The 25,635-nt window shown below is 46.2% G+C and overlaps 1 protein-coding gene across 3 annotated transcripts in view; it reads right to left on the minus strand.

The window, feature by feature from the left end:
• The window catches only part of SUSD4 (sushi domain containing 4), a 140,467-nt gene extending 115,499 nt beyond the window's left edge, over window positions 1-24,968 (minus strand). Inside the window, exons 1-2 of one of the 3 annotated variants that reach the window (XM_019549527.1) lie at window positions 24,903-24,968; window positions 24,236-24,399 (exon numbers count right to left, since the gene is read on the minus strand). In XM_019549527.1, the coding sequence (XP_019405072.1) occupies window positions 24,236-24,368 (133 nt within the window). In that variant the 5' untranslated portion in view covers window positions 24,369-24,399; window positions 24,903-24,968. Of the gene's footprint in view, window positions 1-24,235; window positions 24,538-24,902 lie in introns of those variants that run through there. The other 2 variants (XM_019549528.1, XM_019549526.1) reach the window with 2 other exon arrangements.
• Window positions 24,969-25,635: the final 667 nt, after the last annotated feature.

Here is a 25,635-nt window from a genome sequence, read left to right on the forward strand (position 1 = left end):
AAGTATCAGGTAATCACACATGACGTTTACTCAACAGAGAACATGACTTTTTTTTTTTTAAATGGCACTAGTTAGGATTAAAAATAACCTGAAAAATGAAGGTAAATATGTATTTCCAAAACATACATCAGACAGCTAGAAAGTACCATGCAGGTAGGAGTAGAGGCTGAAGTACTCTACTTATTCACTTATGACATGATGGACTATAATGAAACAGGATAGACTCTAGAAGTAACACCTCTTAGCCCCAGAATGACAGCAGGCTTCCCCATGCAGCTCTATCAAAACATGGAAACTTTATTCTACATAAAAATCTTCTAGAGGTAAGTGGATAAATAATTCCCCAATGTACAGCCTCTCCCCTGACAAGCATACCAAAGTAGTATCAAGTGGTATGGGGCCATGAAATAGATACCACCCTGACAAGAACACAAATCATTAAACTCTGTCAGATCATAATAATTTTAAGTCCATCTCTGGCCAACATTGACCTAAACAGTAAAGAAGGTTTCACATACTGTTACAAATTCTCATCCTATTCATCCCTCTGTAACTAATTTAAAAGTTACAAGCCTCTTATGTCAATTCTGTGCTCATCTTTTATTTTCTATGGGCCAAATTTTCAAACCACAGTGGTCTTCAGTCTTTGTGGTTGAAGAACTTAGCATATACTATTTTGTACGCCATAATGACAGACAGAAGTTATATTTGTTGTGCAACTGGCCCCTTAAAAGCACTCTACAGTCATGCCCTTACATGCAGAGCACTTTAAAAGTGCCCAATCTCATGACAATCTGAACCCTCATTACATGAGGGTTCAGATTGTTGCACGATTACAGTACATGAAGGTTCAGATGAAGATGGTCCAAAGCACAGCACCTTCATTAATGTTATGTGGACTGGAGGACAGGCTCAAATCAAGCACAGGCTGGGCAATCCTACCCTCCACCACAGACTGGGCAAATCCCAGATGGAAGTCCCTCCTCTCCCTTCCCCCCCCATTTCCAAAGACAGCACCAGAACTACAGGGCAAGGAGCGGGGCTAGGAAGAATGACTGCAGACATGCAGCCATTCCAAACTGGAGCTCGATTCCCCAACACCACCAGACCCAACAGTGAACGTCTGCTGAGTCAGGGCGGACGCTGTAACTCATGGCACTTCCTGCAAAGCACCATAAGTTACAGCAGGAAGCTACACATCTGTCAGTACCCTATGAGAAATGTTCATAGACAGCTGTCATTTGTACTAACGCTGCTTTCAGTGCAGAAAGCACAAATAGAGCACATGTACGTTTCTAGTGGGGGGGTGCACTTCATCATTCTGTTCGGTTAAATGATAATTCCCACAATGTGCAAGTGACCACAGGCCAGGCTGGGACACAATAAAAAAATCCCCTTTCATGAAATAAAATCAATTATGTGCCATCAACAGAGATCAGCTTAAGAGCCTGACTCCTAGCATATGTAATATCCTTGAAAGGTCAGGCTGGTCAGGCAGATGGAACAAAATTAAATCCTCCTACCACTGTACTACAGTTTCTATTTAAATGCCTCAATGATACAGGGGAAAAAAAAACTGCAGTTGTCCATAAATGTTAAAATTCCAGTTCTCAAACTCAACAGCCACTGCTAAAACCTAAAAAGCTGAGAATTTTGCTTCGGTCATTGTCTCACACATACCCATAATATTATGTTTTCCTTGCCAGCTCAGGTTTGTGTGTCCAGGCAGAGTATTGAAATTGATACACTTTCTCCTCTCTAAAAAGCAGGCACAGCAAAAGTCTTGTCAATTTAATTCCTCCATTTGTTCAAGGATGGCAGAAGCAAAAAGAACAAAGGGACCCTGTAATATCCATGAGAGCATCCCAGTAAGTCCAATATCCTACATGTGTCATTGGTGGGTCACTCAGCAAAAGGCCTTGAACTTTAACACTGCTTCCATTAAAGTCCTGAAGAAAGGGCTTCTTTTGTATCAGAAGCACATTTCAATTTTTTAAAAATATAACTAAAAAATGGGATTGACCCCATCAACCATGACAGTGTCCCATTAATTCCTAAAGCAGGACAAGCAACTAAACACTGCCCACTCTCAGAGTTTCAATTATACTTTGACTCTGGGGGGGCAGTCTGCAAAAAAAAAATTGGGCTGTCCATCACGATGCCCTACTAAAATCAAAGACTTCCCCAGGTTATGATTTTCAAATCTTATATGGGGGCTCTCATCTCTTATGGGGGGGCTCAGCCCAAGCTCCACCATAATTCAAGCCCTGCCCACTCCATCACAACCTTCTGAGTTAGAGGACAGGGTCCTGATAAAATGCAATTCCAGCACCAACCTCTCCAGCAAAAGAAGCAGTGGTGATCTACATGGGGAGGCTGCCAATGAGCCCTACTCCCACTGTGGCACTTTGTTCCTAAGTCTGGAGAGCTCTCAACAGGAAAAAGGATTTACATTCAGGCGGTATTCAACACCCACAGACCCTGGCATATTTAGCAAGAGGTATCATGATTCAGCGCACAGAAGATGGCTTAAAGTAGTATCATTTGTAGCTGAATGGCCTCAACTGTGTCTCTTAATACTGATGTACTCAAAGCAAGCCAGCACCTCTGGTGCTTGCAAACTGCCTGTACAACTGCAACTGCACGTGTATCTATAAAAGACCATGATGCATATTCCAGGCATTAACACCAAAAGCCCAGAGAAAATTACTGTTATCCAAACCACAAAACAAGCGAGTGAAGATAGTTATTAAACAATATAGTTTACAATACAGGTTACAATACTTCATGGCATCAGAGCTTTCAAGAAGCATGAAAAGGAGAGATGGAAGGAGGGGGAGAGAGAGGTCTGACACTGCATCACAGAGTATTGTCGTCTAAAGGTGGCAGGGAAGCTCAAACAGAAACAGAGACTGAATCCCCTTTCCATTACCTCCAATAAATAATATGTTTGTTTTGGAATAAATCAGACACCCATAATCAATGCTGAAGGAATACTGAATTGTGCTTAATATACTGAAAAAACTGTTCAAGAAAACAGTTCATCCTTCTGTGAAGCTTACCCTTGTAAGACTGCCAAGGTCAGTGTCAGTTCGGGTTATCAGCCACTGTAAAGTGCTGGCTCAGTAAGCTAAAACTGCCTGAAGCAAGCCTGAAACTTACACACGAGACTTCTTTGAAAGACATCTAGGTCTTCCTTGGCCTAAGCTTGCTATTCCCTTATTTATGCAAGGCACATTCTCCCCTTCATTCCTTGTTCTTTGCCCTTTCCCCACTTTTTAACTCCCATAAATCTTTCACATACAGTAGAATGTAGCCTCATTACAGAGCACATGTTAACTATTACTCCATTAAGATTCTTGGTCATAGGTTTTCCATACAAACTGAATTCAAATTAGACTTACACAAGGCTAAGTATTTCCAGCAAAGGGGCTCTGTGTGCAGAAGCACTAGGCGGAACTGAAAAAAAACTATTGCTTTCCTGGATGGAGTGCTTTTGCTTCAATTACCATAGTTTCTCACATACAACTCACACCTTTCCCCAAACAACCAACCTGTAGAAATTGGGGTGTGTATTATATACAAAAAAGGGCTCCCCACAGGTCCATAAATTTGGTGGAGAGAATGGGGGAGATAGGGTGGTGGTAGTGTTAATTGCTGAATTAATTTAAGTAATTAATTGTCACAATTAATGCTGCCACTGCTCCCTCCTTAGCCCCTCCCTGATACCAAATTTCCAGACCCAGGGTAAGCCCCTCTCCCCAAACACACGCAAGCTCAGGCCAATGCAAAGGATTAGTCCTCAGTCACAGTATCATGTACTGGCTTCCGAACCATGTGCAGGGGTGGGCCCAAAGCACTAAGCCCAGGACTATGCAACCCAGAGCCAGCTTCAGAGCCAGCATAGAGTCCCAGGCATTCCACATGGCTCTGCAGTCAGCATCCTAGTGATGGGACCACATGGTATGGCTCAATCCTGCTTGCCAGTGCTAGGATTATGTGGCAAGTCCCTTACCCCAGCACTGGCTCCAGACCAACCTGGCACACAGGTCCAACTTGGCTCACAGCCCCAGAGACAACACACAATCCTGGACTTGGTGCACCAAGACCCAGCATGTGGCTGCACAGCCAGTCAAGGGTCCCAGGCTTGCTACACAGCTACAACACTGGTGTGCTGGTCTGGGCCCTGCCATATGGCCTAGCACCAGCATGCTGAACTGGGGTGGCACAGCAAGTCCAGGACCCTGCACTGGCTCTGGGCTGAGCATGCCAAGTCCAGGCCCTAGAGCCAGAGTAATATATATATGGCGCGAAAAGTATGGTACACTAATACCAAGTATTCGCAGAGCAATTAGTAGCAAATTAGCTGCTTTCTCCTATAGTCTCAGAGAAGCTTGTAGTTGTACCTCTACTCAACAGGTTAAAGCATGTTGTAAAATTGGTTAAGTCACATTGTGGTCAAGGAGATACATCTCTGCATGCTGTAGTGAGTATCTAAGAGATTACGTTTAGGAAAAGAGATTACATTTAGGAAAAGCAACTGTTTCAAAACAACTTGCTTAATATATCTTAGTTTCCTACTAATTTCTGCAGCTCTGCAACCTTCTTGGAATGCATTCCCAAAAGCAAGGTTCTTAGATCAGAAGCTGAAAGCCTTCAGTCTAGGACCTGGTAAACATTCAGGTGCTTCTGCAAATTTCAACCAAAGCTATTTTCCCCAAGTGACTTCAGTGACGATTTAGGCACTTAAAAGCTGTTGCCTCATTGAAAGTCAATGGGGATTCAGGTTACTTTAATTTAAGAAGAAAAAAAAAAGACAGACAGCCTCCTGAGTGATTTAGACATTTTTTTTAAATTTAAACCCTTAACCTCCACTCTAAGGAACTCTAACGGTTGGGCAAATGTCACCAGAAAAGGTAATCATGTGTGGTACAAATATTAATTTACATTTATTTTAAATAGCATGCGACTTCCCCAGGCTAAGAGAGCTTTTGAAGACTAGGAAATGTGTTTTTATAAAAAAAAGTCCTAACAGTATAGTTTTCCAAACTCTGCTCCTCAAATCAGTGGCCACAAAGAAACACAATCCCTCATTTCACCAGTACTACACAAATCTTGATTCACTAAATTAATCTTTGGGATTTAAATAATACACTTTTCAAATAACTGAGAAAAGAAATGATGCAAATACCGCAAAATATTCCATAGATTGCTATATATTGCTAGTTTAGATAACCTCTGCCTCCGCTACTGCAAACACAGCAGTAGCTCAAGTTTCAGTAGTTGAGAAGTAAAAAAGAATAAGGAAAAAAACCCACTACACAAGAATAGCAAGAGATCACCTTCAGTGATACTTTAATAAAAAGAAATTGAACAGCTGCATTACATCTTGCAGAAGTCTGATTAAAGAAGGAAACATTGTCCTTAAGAAACCACAACTGGTGTGCAAGACAAGTAAAGCCTTTCCACCAACTGTTTTCTCTTTGGAGCTAAAAATAATAATGACTCATATCAGCAGTACACTGCTGATGTTTTAGCTTTGCAAATCTTGGACCACTGCTAGCTATGAAGAAATATGCAGTATGATAGTGGGCACACAAGCGTTCAGAAAGGAGGTATCTATTGATGTATCAGTCCAGGGGTCAACCCCCCAATTACAGAAGTGGATAAACCTGGTACAATCTTTCATAGATGAGTCAGATAAAATAGATACACCTAGACTCACCCACCATGGGAAAAGTGTATCTGTTTCTACCACGAAGATAAATCTCTAATTTTACATCCAATGACTGAGGGTCAGTCAATCATTCGTATTTCATGGCACTGGAAAGGCTTATGAAGAGTTCTGTAAAATGCTTTAAAAAGAGGCTCAGCAAAAAACCCACAAAGATCTGGGAAAGGCTGGTCTTGAATTTGGCAGCTCTGCTTTTCAAAGAGAGATAGCAAGTATAGTTAAAAGACCTTTGCAACCTCCCAGACCATCTCTGGAGGAAGGCAGTGACCTCAGCCATGTGTTAATTTTCAGATGACTATCCTGGAAAATGGAAGGACAGCCCTAGATTGACAGGAATAAAGGACGGGGAAGAAGAGAGGGAGCTCTCTGGGCACAAAAAGGCAGAGGCTGTTAATTTGACCCGGGGGTCTGGAAGGTCAGAAAAGAACTTGCTCTCTAGAAATATGAAGTTTTCTTTCATCTCTATATCAAAACTAGAGGAAGCCTGCTTCCACAGGGTTTTGTAAAGTACCCAGCTGAGGGATGCTATACAAATTATTCTGTTTATTTCAATCTGATTTCCCCTATTCTTAATTTATCTTGTTGTCAAGAATACTTCTGACCTGTGGGTGTTTCACACAGAGTGACTCTAAAGAAAGCAAAGATCTTCAGTCTCCAAAGAAGAGTAGGGAAATACAAAATGGAGTTTCTGAAACCTAATCTCCTAGTGAGATGTGTGGCACACAGCTTGACCAGGTGCAAAGACATCTACAGGCCTTCAAAGGAGATGTGAGTTGGTGAGGTATGTAGTACATGGCTTTTTTGGACTGCTTCTACTTACACTTAGGAACCAGCTGTGTTTGGGGGCAATGCCCATTGAAAAATTCTCTCACCATGTGGACCTTACATATCACATGACAGGCTTATTCATAATGTGTGATGACAAGTGCTAAGTACAGGTAGTCAAAAAACCTGAGGCTGAATTGATTCAGTCTCTACAGATTAATCTAAACTGCAAAGATTGAACCAATAAGCAAATGAACAGACATTCACTTTTGATTCAGGAAATGCAGCCACATGCTTGCAGTGGCTGAAGCCAGAAGCTGGGGGACATTAAAGCACAGCTCTCTGGCACATAGCCAGAATGGGCTGTGTGTTTGCTTTCTCTTCTTGTTGCCCCTGAGGTCTCTGGGGATTTGCAGTCCAAAATTACACCAGCAGGACTCTGCAGGGTTGCTCATCACTTCTTCTTCCTGCTTCCAGGTGCCTCTGGGATTTGTAGTCCACAGCTGCAGCCAGCACTAAGTAAGCAGGGCAGGGCAGGGCAGTACACAGCTGTGTACCGGGGGAAGGGAAGTTTAACGCCCCCCTCACCCTCAGACCCCAGCAGGGGTTTGCCTGGGGGGAAAGCAGGCAGTGAGGCCAGTAGCCCTCACTGCTCCAGCTAGGGAGCAGAGGGGCGATACCAACCCTGATCTCTGGAGCAGACAGCACAGCCCAGTCCAGGGCTACAAAGCATGCTGGGATACTGGGAGACTCTGGTTTAACTTGAACCAGGAAGGGCTCTGAGACAGAAGTTTCATGAACTGGTTTGACCTAACTCAGTTAAGTCTGATACTACATTCAACCATGTTTATCTTAAACCAGTTTCAGCCATTTTGAAACTGGTTTATAAGATCACTAAACAAGTTTCTGACCACCAGGGATCCTGCTTCTTCCTGATTAAAATATTACAAATTCCCTGATTAAAAAACCTAAAATATGTGACTAAAATGAAAGGCCTCCCACAGTCCCCTGGCTCTACTTGTGCCCCTCATAGCCCCCCACCAGTCCTTCTGGCGCCTCTCACTTTCCCCCCACCCCTACTTGTGTCCCTCACTACCCCCCCTACAACCCTCCCAGCCCTGCTGGTGCCCCTTGCCCCCACACCCATAGCTCCTGCTCCCCCAGGCTTGCCAGGAGGGGCTTTCAACTGTCAGGCACAGGGCCAGAGACCCGGGTCCACAGCCCCCTGCCTCTGGCAGGAGGTGGCAGCTGCTGCAGCGGAGCAGAGCCTGGATCCCCACCCACTGCCTGCTGCCTGCCCACTGTTGGCTAGGGCAGGGAGGGCTGCTCTCCACCACAGCATGCACTCCTGGAGGGCAGGAGGACCCATGCCCCCCACATCTGCAGGGCAGACGCTGTGCACTGCTGTCTATGGGCTCCCACCCTGCTGCCATCCTCCAGCACCTCCACAGCCCAGAGTGTACAACATGGCACTGCAAAGAACTGTGGAGCTGTGCAGAAAGCTGCCTGCTGCTGTGAGCTCCATGCTGCCTTGGTGAGGTGTCCCTTGTCTGCACAGTTGCAGTGGGGGTTGCAGTGTGGGACTGCGTGCCATGAATGTGGGCAGCGCAGTTTGCACTGGCAGGCAGCTTCCTGCACAGCACTGCTGTTCTTTGCAGTGCCGGGTTGCACTCATTGGGCTGTAGAGGCCCCAGAGGTCAGCAGGGCAGGGAGCACAAGCCTGAAGCAGGCAGCAGGCAGCATGCTGCCCCTGCCCCTGCCCCATGCTCAGATCTGGGAGCCTCAGGTCCCCCGACCTCCCAGGAGCGCACACAGCAGCGGTGAGCAGCTCCCCAAGCCCGCAGCAAGCAGTCTGCCCCACCCCCAACCCATGCACAGATCTGGGGGGCGCAGGTCCCCCTGCCCCCTGAAAATATGCACAGTGGCTGGGAGCTGGCCCCACACTCCCCCGCCCCCCGGACGCGCCACCCACAGCCCCACCCTACTCTCTGCCAGGGCCCTGTGGCTGCGTAATGCAGCCTCAAGCCCCAGGCACTGCCCAGCTGGGAAGCAGCCCCAGCCCCAGCCCTGCTCAATCCCCACCTCCCCTCCCTTCACTTATCTCCAGGAGCTGTTCTCCAGGCTGCCTGGGGCCATGTGCATATACATCCACAAGGTGTTCCCTGCCTGCCCACCCTCCTCCTGCTCCCTCCCAACCCCTTGTAGGCTGGAAATCTGCCAGCCTGCAGAGGACTCATTGTAAAACTGCAAATGAACGGGTTTCTCTGGTAAAATGAGAAATCTGTATTTGCCTCCGATAAAATCTGCAGTTTACTCTTTTTTTCCATGGGAAATGGAAAACCCAGATCCCTGCTGAGTGATCACTTCCAGTTAATGTGTAAATTTTGTCCCTAGCCAAGAAGGACAAAGAACAGGTTGGCAGATTTCAATTTGCTGTACAAAAGCAGTTCTTCAAGCTGCAAAACAACACTAAAATCTGGGATTTACCAGAGTAAGGCATGGATAGGGAGTCCAAATATGCTGAGACAGGCAGACTTAGCATTGGTACATGAAAGGGGGAAGCAAGAGAACACCCTGCTTAAGGGTAACTGTGGGTTCAAAGCCCACCTCTAAGAACTGGCACCCCTGAATCACAATCTCACTGTTCAATTTGTATTATAAATGTTTCACACAAGACCAAATCCTGTGAGACTTAAGCAAACCCCCCTCCCCCAGATATGACCCAAAGAATCAAGTCTTTGAACACTGTCATGTAGTCTTAGGAGACAGCATATAAGATCAAAAATTGTCCTTCCAGCAATAGCAGTAGTTCTGGTTATACTAGCTCTCTTGACCTGAAGGAAGGGCTCTGTGTGGGAAAGAAAACTTGCAGGGGGAATGCAGAGTAATCAGTAGGAAAATCCCAATATCCCTATTCTAAAAAAATAAAATGTGAAAGAAAACCTTCAAAAACTGTTTTAACACATCCAGTATAACTGGTCCTAAATCTCCTGAAAGTTTTGTTTCAACTGCCTGAAATGCTTTAGTTTTGCACTTCAAAAGAATCTCACAACTGTATAGTTACTTGAATACAAAGCTAGAAAAAAAAACTCCACATAAAGAACAAACGTCCTTTTAATAATAAGCATTTTTACCAACAATAGCAAGAGGGTTTTCTGTCCTTCCTGTCCAAACAACTCTAAAAAATAAATAGAGAGTAAGTATCCTATAAAATATTACATACATAAGATGCAGGACTACTAACATCAGCCAGGCCTATTGCTGTAGAGTAGAGACATAAAAGATTACCAGGCTTTAAACTAGATTTAGATCACTTCCTAGAAATGTGCTTTCCAATAACAGGTAGAAAAAACAACTTTAAAAGTCCAAAAGAGTAATTTCATCAGTCATAGCTGAGATGTTAATGGGCCATAGAAAAATCTTTTTGAGCTCCATTTTGGACAGTAAGCAGTGTTTGGGGAAGGTGGGGGAAGGAATTGGACTTTCTGGGTTTTGATGAATCTTCTCTGTTGGTTGTTGGTTTACTGGAAGCTGCTTTGAGCCCTTTGCATAGAGTAGGATATAAATCTAATAAATAAATAAACATTAATCTGGAGCTAATGTACATAATATATGTGTATATTTATCACTTTGCTCTTAATATATTTTTAAATTATGGCATTAATACTAAAATCTGATTATATGTATAGAAAGATCATATCAATCAAATATAATACAATTTTCACTTTGAATTATCAGGGAACTCCCTGCTAAAAAATAAGTTCCCTGATACGGCTGATTTATATTAACTTGTTAAACACCATAGATTTACTTGTTCTGTCTATAGGATTTTCCAGGGATCCCATGGGAGGGAATGAGAAAACTTTCATACATACAGAATGTGGAACAGGAAACTGCATGGATCAATAGCATCTAAGACAGACAGGGGTTACCCATCAAATCAAGTCTGCTGCATAAAGGTATTCTGTAGCCTGTTTTTGACAACATCCCACTCCTTCCAGTGAACTTAAGTTATCTGATATATTTCTCTCTCAATGGTATCTATTTGAGGGAATTAAGTCTTCCGCTTTATAAGTCACTGCATATTAAATAAAATTAAATGGAACCTAAATGCACTTAGCCAAATGCTCCTCTCCAGCTACTACACAAAATATGAGCTAGTTCTCATAGATTTCATAGACATTAGGGCTGGAAGGGACCTTGGAAGATCATCGAGTCCAGCCCCCTGTCCCAGGGGCAGGAAGTCAGCTGGAGTCACAGGATCCCAGCAAGATAAACATCCAATTGACTCTTAAAGGAATCCAGAGTAGGTGCTCGCACCACCTCTGGTGGCAGTCTGTTCTTGGGGCCTTGAACTGTAAAGAAGTTCTCCCTTATGTCCAGCCTGAAATGGTCTTGGAGAAGTTTGTGACTGTTCGACCTTGTCATCCTTTGGGGCACTCTGGTGAGCAGGCGTTCCCCCAGATCCTGATGTACACCCCTTATATACTTATAGGCAGCCACCAGGTCCCCTGAGCCTGCGCTGAAGAGTCCCGTAGCTCTCAGCCTCTCATTATCAGGCTTGTTTTCCTGCCCTCTGCTCATGCGCATGGCTCTCCTCCAGACTCTCTCAAGCTTCTCCACATCCTTTTTAAATTCCATCACTCAAATGGAAACATTAGAGGCAATGCCCATCCATCACTACTGTGCAAGAAGCTGTGTTTACTTGATGATAACCTTCAAGTGACTGTTAATGAGAACTGTAAATTGTTTTCAGCTCGAGTTTTTATCTTTTTTTGCTGAAAACTTGGCAAGTGTGTGTGCAATTGCACCCACATAATATTCAGACTAACATGTACATCCAAATGTGTAAATGCACACAGACACACATACACAAACTATTAATACTGTTCTATATCTATGCCCTTCTAGTCTGCATGGCCATTTCTTCCAATTTTTCTCCTACTCCTCCATAACTAATATAAAGCAACATATTTTGTGATAGAGAGCTCAAGTCCTGTGAGGCACTAAGCATGACAGAGTGAGAGCAGGTCTCTGTCAAACTGTGAACTCCATTTTGCTTTGTGAAAGTCATTTTTATTGCAACTTTCATTGTGACCCCCACTTCGGACTGCAACCTCAATTTTGGATTAATATATCCCACTCGTGGTGAAAACTAGCCTGGCCAATATACTGTAGACACTTTGCAGCTCACATTGAACTGTGGGATACACTGGAGAGAGCTAACAGTGAGAGAAAGCAGTCAAATACTATCAGAATTGAATGGCTCTCCTCTCCTCATCTCTCCTGGGAAAAAAAAGAAAAGGATACTTCCAGTAAAGCCAGTGACTGAGCTACCTTGCAGAGAGACAGGGATGGGGAGCAGGCATGAGGGACATGGCTGGAGTTAGGAATCCCACCAAGCGAAGCAGAGAAAAGAAGGAAAATAGTGTTAAGGGATGGCTGTTTCTTTAAGGTCACTAACTCATATAAGACAACTCAACTAAGCAGAAGAAAGCCAGTAGAAGGGTTGCGCAACCTACAGAGACTGAGCACGTACAAGAAACACAAAAAGGGGCTAGGTCAGACTAAAGGGGCTAGACCAGCACAGTTTTTCTTTTCCAAAGATCTCCCACTCTCCAGGGTTGTCAAGAAATGACTGGGTTCTTTGTTTGTTGCCACTGTGCTCCTGTAGGCTTTCAACAGCACAGGGTACCCACAATACCTTTAAAAATACTGTAGCACTGTTTGCGTGAGTGATGTGATGCAGAGAAAAATTTTCCTGTCTCATAATAAATACCCATGTTTCCTGAATACTGATTATTATTGCTAAAACACAGCTATAGCACTAAAAGTATACAAAGCATACACAAGAAAGTCTACAAGCACAGACAAGATGGGCTTCCAGCAGGCGGCCTGGGGGAACTGTTGGATTGGGCTGGGTGCGGCCTCCGAGCTGGGTCAGCACCTGGCCCACTAGCAGCCTGCCTAGGTGGCCACAGGGTATGCCGCCACAGCTCAGGGGCCACTCAGCCTGCTGGCAGCTCACCTCCGGGTGCAGGAAAGGCCAGCAGGCTCCACTGAAAGAAGAAATGTTTGGGTCCTTCACCAGTTCTGCCTTCAGCAAGCAGCTGCTGAAGGCACAAGTGGTGAGGGGCCCAATCCTTTTTTTCTGCAGAGCCTGCCTGCCTCTCCCAGGCCAGGGTGAGAGCTGACAGCTACATCATTGCAATTTGCAAAGTTGCAAACTAAACTACATCCAGATATAGTTTACTGCAATGAAGAAAACTCATGTAAAACCCCCAAAACTGGCGCATGTGTAATGCGTGATGCTATTAAGCCACATAATTGAAATTTTCATCACATGTACATCGTGACAACCATCATGTGTACAAGTGTCCTAGGATTTCTGAGCAACAGTAGGCTACACAGATAAGTTTTGGTTCTGCTACATAAGTGATTGATATAGTGGCCTTGCCCTCTGAGCAAGGAAAGTATGTGAATACCTTGGAATATAAATGCACCTGTTACCCTTACCTAAACTAGAACAACAGACATTCCACCACATAGAACCATAATGACTCCTTCCTGGGTTAGTAGCAAGTCTTGAACACAAACCTTTGAAAGTAAAATACAGACCACTGCCACTTACACAAACATATGCATTGCCAGTGGGTTACATAACTATTGTTTAGTTATAGACAGCAGTGGAATATTGCCTAACAGCTCTTTCTTTCCATTCCAGACTCTGAAAAGGGAGGATAATCTAGTGAAGAAGGATAGCCAACAATATAAAAGGGTCATATTAAGATGTAATGCCATATTAGAGCCCTGGATTCTATTGACAACTCTACTAAAAATTAGCTTTTATAAAATGTATGTCTTTCACCTGCAAAATGGGGTCTTTGTTCAACAACCTGTACAGTGCAAACAATCACTAATACAGATGAAAATAGCATGGGTGGCCCATGCTGTTTGGAAGCAGTACGGCAAATAAATTACACCTAGAAAACTGATTGTGTAGTTTCTTTCACACACACACACACACACACACACACACACACACACACACACACACACACACACACACACCCCCTTGCTCACAATGAAGTGAATGGGATTTCTATCATTGACTTCAATGAGATATGAAGCAAAACTAGAAAAATACATCAGAGGCTTATGCCATACAAACACATGGAGATCAAGACAATTCTACATACTTCCCTAAAACCCTCCTTTTATAATTGCAATTTCAATTTTTTTTCCTTTGCACTGTCATGAAAAAATAACCATAATCAAGTCAACGCAGCACTAAGCTTGAATTCTGAAATCTATTTCCAGAGTTCTATTACTAGCCCTGTCACTGCCATAAAACATGATTTAAGTAATTCATTTCATTTTTGGTGCCTGTTTCCCCACCTATAAATAAGAGATAACAATACTTACCTATCCTTATAAACTGCTCTGAGCTTTATAAATAAGTATGATACCAAAGAGCTACAAATTATTATCATTATTACTGTTAGCATAACAAAGGTAACAATTTTTGTGTGTTAGTGGTGATATTGCAGTCTAACTTCATGTATTATCTTTCTAAGATCTGTAACGGTGACAAAAGACAAAAAGAATGGTGGAACAGAGAAATTCTGTTAATACAGCCTTGAACTTCCCCACACAGTGAAAGCCTTGTATGATCCTGTATTATGCAGAAAACCAACGAATGTGAATATATTATATTATATTATATTATATTATATGACCAAATAAAGGAAAAGATATTCAAGGGTTGCTCTTCATGACTGTTAAAGTATGTCTGACACATTTCATCAACATGTGCTTGGTATGCACAGATGGTATTAGCAAATGGTTCCAATGTTTTCAACACATGAAAAAGAAACACCCCAATTTAGACAAATCATATGAGTAAGCCAGCTGCTCAGGAAAAAGCATAGAGAACCCCTTCTGCAAACACAGAGGACCAAATTTAGTGCCAACATAATGGGTTATGTAAAAAGTATTTTAAAAAAATGTAATGTCATGGGAAAATACTGCCACTTTATCCAAATTAACATGCAGAAGGTATGCCAACCAGGTGAAACTTATATGCTTATTCCTTCCATGACAGGGCAAGTAACAAATTAGAAAATGTAAAATAACATAAGGAGTTTGCTTTATCTTGTATAGTACAGGCATACCTCGTTTTATTGCGCTTCGCTTTATTGCGCTTCGCAGATATTGCGTTTTTTACAAATTGAAGGTTTGTGGCAACCCTGCATCTAGCAAGTCTATCAGCGCCATTTTTCCAACAGCATTTGCTCACTTCGCATTTTTTAGCAATAAAGTATTTTTTAATTAAGGTATGTACATTGGTTTTTTAGACATAATGCTATTGCACACTTAATAGACTACAGTATAGTGTAAACATAACTTTTATATGCACTGGGAAACCAAAAAATTCGTGTGACTCACTTTATTGCGATACTCACTTTATTGCGGTGGTCTGGAACCGAACCCGCAGTATCTCTGAGGTATGCCTGTAATGAGCTAAATCTCTGGCAACACAAATGCATTCAGCCTCCATGCACAAGCCACGCGTATTTTCACATGCACTAATCCAGGAGTTCTCCACTCCTCGCCCAAGGACCACATTTGGCATGGTCCTCAGGGGTCCCACAGATCCAAAAATGTAGTGGCAGGAAAGCACCGGCAACAATTCCTGCTCCCCTGCTGCCAAGTTTCTGGACCAGTGGGGAGCCCCACGGACCAGACAGCATGTGAGACTGGCACACAAAGGAGACCTGAGGCATGATCTGGACACACAGGCTGGCTGGAGATGGTGCAGAGCCAAGGGAGGTGACATGGGGCCCCAATCCAGGGGCCTCCAATCTGGCAGTGTATTCCCAGGGAGGCAGCACAAGAATCCCATCTGGCAATGGGGTACTAAGGAATGTGGCTCTGAGCCACAATTTAGCAGTACAGGGTCCAGTCCTGTGGCACAGGGCTGACGGAGATGGTGCAGAGCCCCACGAGGTGATGCAGGGCCCTGAGCTGGCAGCACAGGGGCCTGGGACCAAGGGAGATGACAAGCCTAATCCTGGTGTGAGGGGTCTGATCTAGCCCACAGACCAGCCTGTGCCACTCATTTGGCCCATGGCCCCAGAATGCTGAGAACCACTGCACTTAACAAATTTCTGCAATGACATCATTTCTCCTCTTCTACTTATTTTTGATCAATTTAGAGGTGATCTGCAGACTGCCTTCATCAATGAACTTGGCACAGTCTTTTATCTGTTATACACAAATACACTGGAAGTAAACTTGGGCCATATTCTGCACGTATGCACACCTGTACAACCCAACCACTATTACCACAAGTTTATTTTGATATTTTAGTACAAAGCAGGCTGATGTGATAGATACTTTAAAAAAATCAAAGTGCTTTAGACAAAATATCCATAAGAAAAGATGCTGAAGTCAACAAGAAGTCGGCCTCATCTCATTCCCTGGAAAATCATGAAGAAGGTCCTCAAGCAATCCATTTCTAAGCACTTGGAGGAGAAGAAGGTGATTAAAAACAGTCAGCATGGATTGACCAAGGGCAAGTCATGCCTGACCCACCAAATTGCCTTCTCTATCTCCGTGGATGTGGAGAGAACAGCAGACATGATATACTTTGAATTTAGCAAGGCTTTTGATACCGTCTCCCACAGCATTCTTACAAACAAGCTAAGGAGTACAGGTTCAATGAATGGACCGTAAGGTTGATAGAAAACTGGCTGGATCATCATGCCAGTAGTAATAGGTAGTAATCAATGGCTCATTGTCTGGCTGGCAGCCAGTATCGGGGCTGGTTCTGGGGCTAGTTTTATTCAATATCTTCATCAATGATCTGGAAGATGACAGAGTGCCCACTCAGCAAGTTTCCGGATGACACCAAGCTGGGGAGATCAGTAAATACGTTGGAGGGTAGGGCTAGGATTCAGAGACCAACAGACTGGAGGACTGGTCCAAAAGAAATGTCATGGGCCATGTTCAGACGAGCACAGACATTTGGTACCCCAGGGACAAGCAGCAGCAGCACACCTTGCACCACAGCTACCTGTCCCCAGGGAATGCTTGTACCACGGACGCTTTAACATGCAGCATGTTACCCCAGGGATGGTAGGGGAGGCTGCAGCCAGCACTCTGCTGTCCCCAGCGGCCTTACCTGGGGGCCTCCCAGGGGTGCAGCAGTGGCAATCTTGCCAGGCAGCGCCTGACTGGCAGCCACAACGCGGCTCTGGGCAGCCAGGCTCCACATCTCAGTGGTGCATACTGCCCATGCGTGCACTGCTCCAGGGTTTTTTTCCGCAAGGCTTTTTGACACCTAGATATCCAGGGGTCAAAAAAACCCAGGGAAAAATATGGAGCAGCATGTGCATGAACAGCATGTCCTTGCGGCATGGAGAACACCTGACTATGCGGTATGTTGCACTGCAGACATGTTTGTGGCCCCATATATCACACAGCCACACTCATCTGGATGCACCCATGAGGTTGAGCAATGACAAGTGAAAAGTCCTGCACCTAGGACAGGACTAACTGCAGGACTTAGTCTCCTTAGCAGGTAAGTCTGAGGGGGAAAGGGAGAGAGGGGGAAGGGCAGCAGATTGAGGCCCCAGAGATGAGGAAGGGAGTGGGGCCCAGGCAGGACCCACTCCCCACAGCCCCTGCTGCTCCCAGGGCCCTGCTCCCTCCTTCACCACTGGGCTTTGATTTATACCCCCCCACCATGGTGGTGAGGGAAGGAGTGGGGCTGGGGCTGGGGCAGGCCTTGCACAGCCAAGACGGAGCATGGGATGGAGCTGCAAGTGGCTCATCCGGGGTGCCCGGCACAGGAAGCCTTCTGCTCCTGCACACACGCCAGGAGGGCATGGGGGCCATGTCCCTGGGATCTCTGCATGGGGTGAGTGTGGGCTGCAGGTTGAGGTCTTCCCGGTGGGGAGGTTGGGCCAGGCTGCACTCGGGGCAGGCAGCAGCAGTGCTAGGAGAGGGGGTTGGGGAGGCTACAGTGAATTTTGGGGTGGCTGCACCCAACCCCCACCTCCCAGCATGGCCACTGCCCACCCCAAGTGCAGCCCAGCCCAGCCCCACTGCCAGGAAATTTACAGGTCAGCCCTAGCCTCAGCCCACAGTGGCAGCCTGCCCTCACCCCACACAGATCCAGGGGCACATGCCCCCCATGCCTCCCAGGGTGTGCGTAGCAGCAGGAGACACCCCCCCAAAACGAGCCGCTCACGGCTTAGACCCGCATCCTGCCGCAGCTGTGCAGCATCTGCCCCAGCTCCAGCCCCACTCCCTCCCTCACCGCTGTGCACATGCCTCTCCCTACCCCTGCTATAGCCACCAGAAGCCTGCGGCTGGGGTGCCTTGCAGTCCTACTGCTGCCTTGCATTTAGGGGCCTAAGTGCTATTAGCTCCCCCCTTCCACAGCCTATGGCTGGACGTGTACAAGTGCATGGGGTCAGATGTAATGCACCTGAGGCTGTTGAGGGAGCTGGCTGAGCTGTTGGCCATTATCTTTGAAAACTCGTGGCGATCGGGAACAGTCCCAGATGACTGGATAAAGGGCAAATATAGTGCCCTTCAAGGTTCCCTCCAAGCTGTGCGCATGCGCGGCCATGCACAATAAAAAATCTTGCCGCACAGTAACTTTTTAATGCTGTGCACCTGCCTGGAGAGGAGCTGCGCTGCAGCTTCCTGTAAACCTTGAGCAGCAGAGGCACCAGGGCCGGCACAGGATACTTACCGGTGGAAAGTTACCGCTCAGCTACATGGGGGACACTCTGTTCCTCTGTTCCACTCCCCACTTGTTACAGTGCTGGCATCCCCAGCGTATGTGTTGGATGAATGGACTGTAAAGTGGATAGAAAGCTGGCTGAATCATTAGGCTCAATGGACAGTGAACTATGGCTCAATGTCTAGTTTGTGGCCAATATCAGGTAGAGTGCCCCAGGGGTCAGTCCTGGGGCCAGTTGTGTTCCATATCTTCATTAACGATCTGGAAGACGGGATGCACTGCCCACTAAGCAAGTCTGTGGATGACACCAAGCTGTAGGGTGTTATAGATATGCTGGAGGGTAGGGCTAGGATTCAGAGAGACCTTGACAAATTGGAGGGCTGGGCCAAAAGAAATCTCATGAGATTCAGCAAGGACAAGTGCAGTCCTGCACTTAGGACAGAAGAATCAAATGCATCACTACAGGCTTAGGACCAGCTGGCTAAGCAACAGCTCTGCAGAAAAGGACCTGGAAGTTACAGTGGACAATAAGCTGAATATGAGTCAATAGTGTGCCCTTGTTGCCAAGGTGGCTAACAACATACTGGGTTGCATTACTACAAATGTTGCCAGCAGATTGAGATAAGTAATTATTCCCCTCGATTCTGCACTGGTAAGGCCACATCTGGAGTAGCGTGTCCAGTTTTGGGTCCTCCACTACAGAAAAGAAGTGGACAAATTGGAGGGAGTCCAATGGAGGGCAATGGAAATGGTTAGGGGCCTGGGGCACATGACAATCACAGAAGAGGCTGAGGGAGCTGTGCTTATTTAGTCTGCAGAATGAAGACTTGAGGGGGGATTTGATAGCAGCCTTTAACTACCTGCAGGGTGGTTCCAAAGAGGATGGAGCTAGACTGTCTCAGTGATGGCAGATGACAGAACAAGAAGCAATGGTCTCAAGTTGCAGCAAGGTAAATTTAGGTTGGATATTAGAAAAAAACTCTCTTACTAGGAGGGTAGTGAAGCACTGGAACAGGTTACCTAGAGACGTGGTAGAATCCCCCTCCTTGGAGGCTTTTAAGGCCCAGCTTGACAAAGCCCTACCTGGAATGATTTAGTTGGGGACAGTCCTGCTTTGAGCAGGGGGTTGGACTAGATGACCTCCTCAGGCCCATCTTACCCTAGTTTTCTATGATTCTAGGCAAAGGATCTGACTTATCCAGCTGAAACAACTCTACGGTCCTTAGCAACCTAAGAAAGATGTCCTCTGCAAACCATTGCATCCAGAATCAGGCAGAGTCTAGGTTGCAGTACAATAAAACCACAAAGCAATATAAAAAATAGAGAGAGACTAATTAGAGATGGCACTAATCAAAATGTGATTTGCATGGTACCACTTGCTTTCAACACATTTGAGGACATCACAAAGAGCCAGACTGCAATAGCTTTATTCATGATGATAGTATTTTACATTTTAAGTAGCTGCACTCAGGTCAATGGAAACTATTTGTATAATTTGGGTCTGCTCAATGTAAGGAAGGATATCATAATCTGATCCCAAAAAGTACCACCTACCAAAAAAAACACAACAAACTGTGATTCAAATGCATCATGAACATACACCATCCTATTGCCATTGCAACATTCTTTAGTCTATCCACAGAAGGACTAACATTCCTAAGTGCTAAAATATTTCTGATCTAACCTAGAAAATGCAGAAATTTGCCTATGCACCTGTCCTGCTGCATCAGCAAAATTTAAAGCTCATGTCCAAACTCCAAAGCCAAAAATGGACAAATTTTAACATGAATATTTTTTGCCTATGCCCATGGGAAGAAGTCCCAGGATTTCTTAATTTAATAGAGTTCCAGAAATCTGGAATGTTTGTGATAAATACACACTTTTTATCTTTCATCTGAATGACCCATATTCAACTGTGAAATCTGCAAAACGCTTGACAGCCATAAATAACTTGCTTTCAGCTCCATCCAATCTGTGCTTTTTGCATCCCTGAGTGCTGGCTATTTGGTCATTTCTAGTCCCAAAAAACTGCTTTCTTCATTATGGTATAACAGCAAAAAGCAAAATAAGAAGAGATACCAGGTACCTAGAAGAAACTTACTGGCAAAAGCCAATAGGTTTTACTTTCCTCTTGGCCTGAGTAATTCCAGAGACAAATTAGGCCCATTCAGCTTTGAGTAGTCTGATCATTTGAATTCCATTCTGGAACAATTTGTTTGCTGGATCTTTCCAGGATCCACTTTTGAGAAAGTAAAAACACCAAAGGCAGAGGTATTCTCTATAAAGTTACTGACAGGAGAAAATACAAAAGGGGTATAAGTAATATTGATTTGGGTGAAATGGCAGAATCCTGAAATCCATAAAACTGATAAAATAGTCAGATATAAAACAGGAGATAAACAAGGCATCACAAAATGATGATACATGGTCAAATTCTGCCCTCAGGTAGGCAAGGGTAGAATCTTACAGATCCACAGTGAAAACCGGGAACGCTTAATGTTTCCACGGGAAAAGCAAAGTTATCGGTTTTTGCCTTCTGAAAACATGTTAGATCATTTTTGTCTTATACCACATTGATATTACTGCTATTCGTATAGCTAAAGCCCTTCCAAGTAACAAATAATAATACTCTCCAGCCCTGCAGCATCTTAAATTAGTCATCAATGCTTTTTGCAGGCATCTGTGAGAAATGTATTACTTAACCTCTTTGTATCTTACTTTTCATTCTCTGTAAAATAGGGAAAGTGACAAAACTTTTAAAAGCATTCACTAATTGTGTGCACCTTAATACTGGTCTATGCAACTTAATGTACTGTAGACGCAAAAATTATTATCTCTGGATGATCACCCAAGATCTGAAATAAATGGCCTAAGTAGCTTGCCCAAGGAGATAACAGAACAGGAACTAGAGATGGCTCTAATTGCAAAATGGAACTGTTTTACCATTTTCATGTTTAGAAAAAACAAGGAGATCTATTTTTTCTTCCACATGAGAAATGTGTTCATTTAGTAAACAGTAAACACTACTTCATTCATCGATACACTGTTTGAAAAATAATACTGCTTAGAAATACAGCTTAGAAATTGCAATCAATATTTTTCACTGGTTCTTTTAATCAAACGCAAATGTTTAGTGTTTGAACTTTTAGGCTCGGGACAAGTATTTCTCTTGAAAGATCCAAGGTGCCTTAAACATGTAATTTGATACAGACCCTATATAAAGTTTCACTACTGAGGCAAAACATAGCAGCTGTTTCATATAACACACCACCACACGAGAGCACATGCAGTGAGGAAAAATACTGTATTTCAGAGCCTCCCAAACTGTGGTTTGCATTGCCCCTCCCAGTAATCAACTAAATAAAATGTGGATAATCAAACAATAGGAGTGGGAGTTTGAGGGGTGGGGAGGAGGTGGGTTCATGAAACTTCTCTTGTGAAGGGATTCATAGAACGAAATTAGAGAACCCACATGAGCCAGCCCAATGGGAACACCGGTTAGCAGGATGTGATTACTGACATCCAGAGAGATCATCAAGGTGAACATTCTTCTCTTGTAAGAAATGCCACCAAAAGACACGAGTTATTTAATGATCACAGCAGTTAAAAACTTGCTATAGTCTTAACATAGAGGCTACACTTCCAAATGCCATTTTCAGCAAAAGATGCCTCACTGCAAAGTGAACTTAGCTGGGATAACCTGACCAACTTCCCAGGATTTTTATTGTAAAATGCCTGTTCACTCTGGGAAGTGGAAGATAAACCTGTTTAAAACTGGATCACATCAATAGTCACAGAAAGAGGGCCTGTGTATGAGCTGGTTGGCCACCTTCTCATGCCATTTGCTAACTAACATCAAACTTGAGTGCCTAGAGTTAGGCTTCTAAACCTTTTGAAGGCACCTCAAATGCAGTCCTGGTAACCCATAGGATGCTTGGAAGACAATGGGAGTGGCCAAGGCTCAGATCATGTCTATTTATTGGTAGATGCCTAACAATAAATGTAAAGCCCAAGCAACCCTTTCACCAGAACCCCCTCTGCCAAAAAGGATGCAATCCCATCAGGGAAGGGCTTATTTTTCTGTATTCAGTTATATAACACCCTCCTGGAGTAGCTTTCAAGCTGCTAATATTATTCCAGCTATATTCACTTTGCAGTGCAGCAGTTTACTGGAAGACTTTTTCTGTAATCCAGACCCAATTAGGGAATCAGTTTCAAACAATTAAATCTATCTGCTTAGAATACCTCAACTGTGTCAATAAAATAAAAAGATGAAATAAAACATATTAATGAAATATTTAAAAAGGATAATTATAGGCAAACTGGGCCTTTTTCAAAACAGATGGAACTGAACTGAGTTTCAACATTTTATTCTTTATTCTCAAGCAGTTTGCTTTCTCCCCACATGCAGAAACTGTGTCCTTGACTCAGTAGCATAGACCACAGTTAAGAACTGCAAGCGAGCTATTTTATTTGCTCTTACCAAAGCCATATGGGGTTTCTTTTAATCAAGGCCTACTGACAGCAAAACATGTTACTACCGCCTCCCTCATCTGTCTGCATTTGGGTGAGGGCCCTTCCTGTCTGCAATGAGGTGCATAAAGGCAGGTCTCAACCTCAGTACCTGCGTAGGCATGTGGGGAGCTGCCCTGACAGCCTCCGGGGGGCATGTTGCCTTCCCTCACCAGCTGTATGCACATAAAGTTCAGGGGAGCCAGGTGTTCTGCTCCTGCCAATGGCCATGCATATAGGATTTTTCCCTCCAGTCAGGCCTATTTGATGTGCATTGGGAACATGGGTCACTGTTCATTAAGCAAAGATGCAAGCCCCCCTTAATATGGGGAGGTACTAAGTGCACATCAAGTGATTACTGGGGACAACTAAAGAAGAAAGGAGATGGAGGGGAGTGAAGGTCAAAAGTTCAGAGCAAGTGCTCCTAACAGGGACCCTAGGCAGAGCACACAGGACAGCCCCCACAGGACCTTGGACATGTCCAAGGAGTCAGTGGATGCTGCCTGGTCAAACTCTGCCCAGAGACATGAAGGGACCAGGGACAGAAAAAGAGCCCAGCAGGCCCCAGGGGGCCTCCCAGCCAAAGCCTCCTTCCTGGTCAGGTAGATAGGGAGCTTGGGAGGGGACTGAGCAGGAGGTCCGGGTGCTTGCTGAAGCTGTGTATGGGAAGTGCAGAAACAAGCAAGTGTGGGGGGTAGCACAGCCAGACCCTCAGCAGGACGTTCTGGACTCCTCCCCGGGGGGAGCCATGCCACTGCGTGTAGGAGAAGTTTCTCTTCTTGCGTGTGCGTGTGTGTGTGTGTGTGTGTGTGTGTAGTTTCTGTGTGTGTGTATAGTTTCTCCACACATGTGCACATATACATATAGTTTCTCTGTAGGTGTGTGTATATAGTTTCTCTGTGTGCATGTGTGTGTGGGTGCATGTAGTTTCTCCCCGTGGGTGCACATAGTTTCTCTGTATGTGTGCGCACACGTGTGTGTATATGTAGTTTCTCCCCATGGGTGGGTGGCTGTGTGTAGCTTCTCTGTCTGTGTCTGTGTAGTTTCTGTGTGGGTGGGTGCATGTGTGTGTAGTTTCTCCCCCTGTGTGTGGGGGGGTGTAGTTTTCTCCGTGCAGGGGTGTCTGGGCTCAGGGGAAGCCTCTCTTCAGTCAGCCTCTGTGGGGTGGGTTTTGTTCAGAGCCAAGACAGCCGGGCCTGGGTGGCCAACAGCCTGTGGGAGCCCATGACCTGCCCTGGCCGCGCTTGGGCTCGGCAGGGGCAGTAAAGAAGGGAAGAAGGAGCCAGTCTCCCTCAGCGCACCTGCTGCGTGCCTGGTGCAGGGGCTGCCTCACCGCCCTGGGCTGGGCTGGGCCGCGCGTAGGGGTCCCCTCAGGCAGCTCCGCCGAGGGGAGGGCGCACGTGCGTGCAAGGGGTGCCCCCGCCCGCCCGCGGGGAGCAGGGAAGGGGCCGCGTGCCGGCACTCACCGCCCGTGATCTGCGCGGGGCCGAAGCAGAGCGCCAGCTGCAGGCACAGCACCAGCACGGGCAGCCGCGGCGGCGGCGGCGGCGACTCCGGGAGCGGGTCCCCGCGGCTGCTCGGGCTCATTCCATGATGCATCTTCCACCCGCCAAGGGCATCGGCTCGGGGGCTGCAGCGGCACAACACCGGCCCGGCCCGGCCCCTGTGGCGGTGCTGCAAGGGCCGGCCGCGCGCACGCCCCGGGGGAGGCGGGCAGGGAGCCCCCGCCGTCCCGCACCCGCACCCTCACCTGCGCGCGGCTTGGCTGAGGGGAGCCGCCTCCCTCCCGCCCCGAGCGAGCCCCGCTGCCGCCGCCTCTGCAGCTCCCCGGGCAGCGGGGGGGGGGAAGGGGAAGGGCTCGCGCGCACACGCACACACAAGCACAAAACAAACACACAAGCTGACACACACAACCTCAGGCACACACACACACAGATGCACACAGGAGGACGAGACACACAAGCTAAGACACGTACATATACACAGACGCACACACACGGAAGCACGGGATACATACAAGCTGAGACCGACATGCATACACACACACATGCACAAACAGTGTACACACGCATACACAGGCACACACGCACAGACACAGTGGACACGCGCGCGCGCGCGCACACCTCCCCCTACCTGCCGGCGGAGGGGGCCGGGGCGCAGAGGAGGCCCCAGCCGGCTCCAGGCTCCGGCTCCTCCAGCAGCTGCGGCGCTGCCAATGGGAAGCCCGAGCGTGCACCTGCCTAGTGCACCACCAGCCTCCGTCCCCCTCCCCGAGGAGGGAGCCCCGCGCTCACAGCGCCCTGCCTACCCGCCAGGCAGCAGCAGGCATGGCGAGGAGCAGCCAGAGGCTGCTGCAAGCCCCCTTCCCCCGCCTGCCTGGGCAGCAGAGAAGCCGGGTGCCAACCCCCCGCATGGCAGCAGTGGGCAAACCTCCTGCCGTCCTTTCTATAACCCTCTCCCCCCGACACACACACACACACACACACACACACACACACACACACACACACACACACACACAGCAGGCAGGGATCCACTGCCAGTGTCGGCTGCAAAAAAAAAACCACGGTCCTTTGCCCTGCCCCGTGCATATGCCAAGATGAGGGGAGAACAGGCAGACGCAATAGTGCCACCCGCTGCAGGCATAGCAGGAGCCTGCTGCAACTCTGCTGGTCTTCCCCATCCCCTGCAGCAGAGGGCAGGGTAGGGTGGCCCCTGAGAGATGCAAAGGTGCCAGCCTGCTTCCACAGAAGCTACCAGGGCTCCAGATTTCTGTATGCCATGCTTCGTTCATGCCAGGGCGCCTGAATGCTCCTGCACGCCTGGACTAATAATAGTTAAGGGCTGTAAGACGCCACTCACAGAG

This window comes from Crocodylus porosus, unplaced genomic scaffold (assembly GCF_001723895.1).
Source record: "Crocodylus porosus isolate Cpor-Errol unplaced genomic scaffold, CroPor_comp1, whole genome shotgun sequence".
Taxonomy (NCBI): Eukaryota; Metazoa; Chordata; order Crocodylia; family Crocodylidae; genus Crocodylus; species Crocodylus porosus.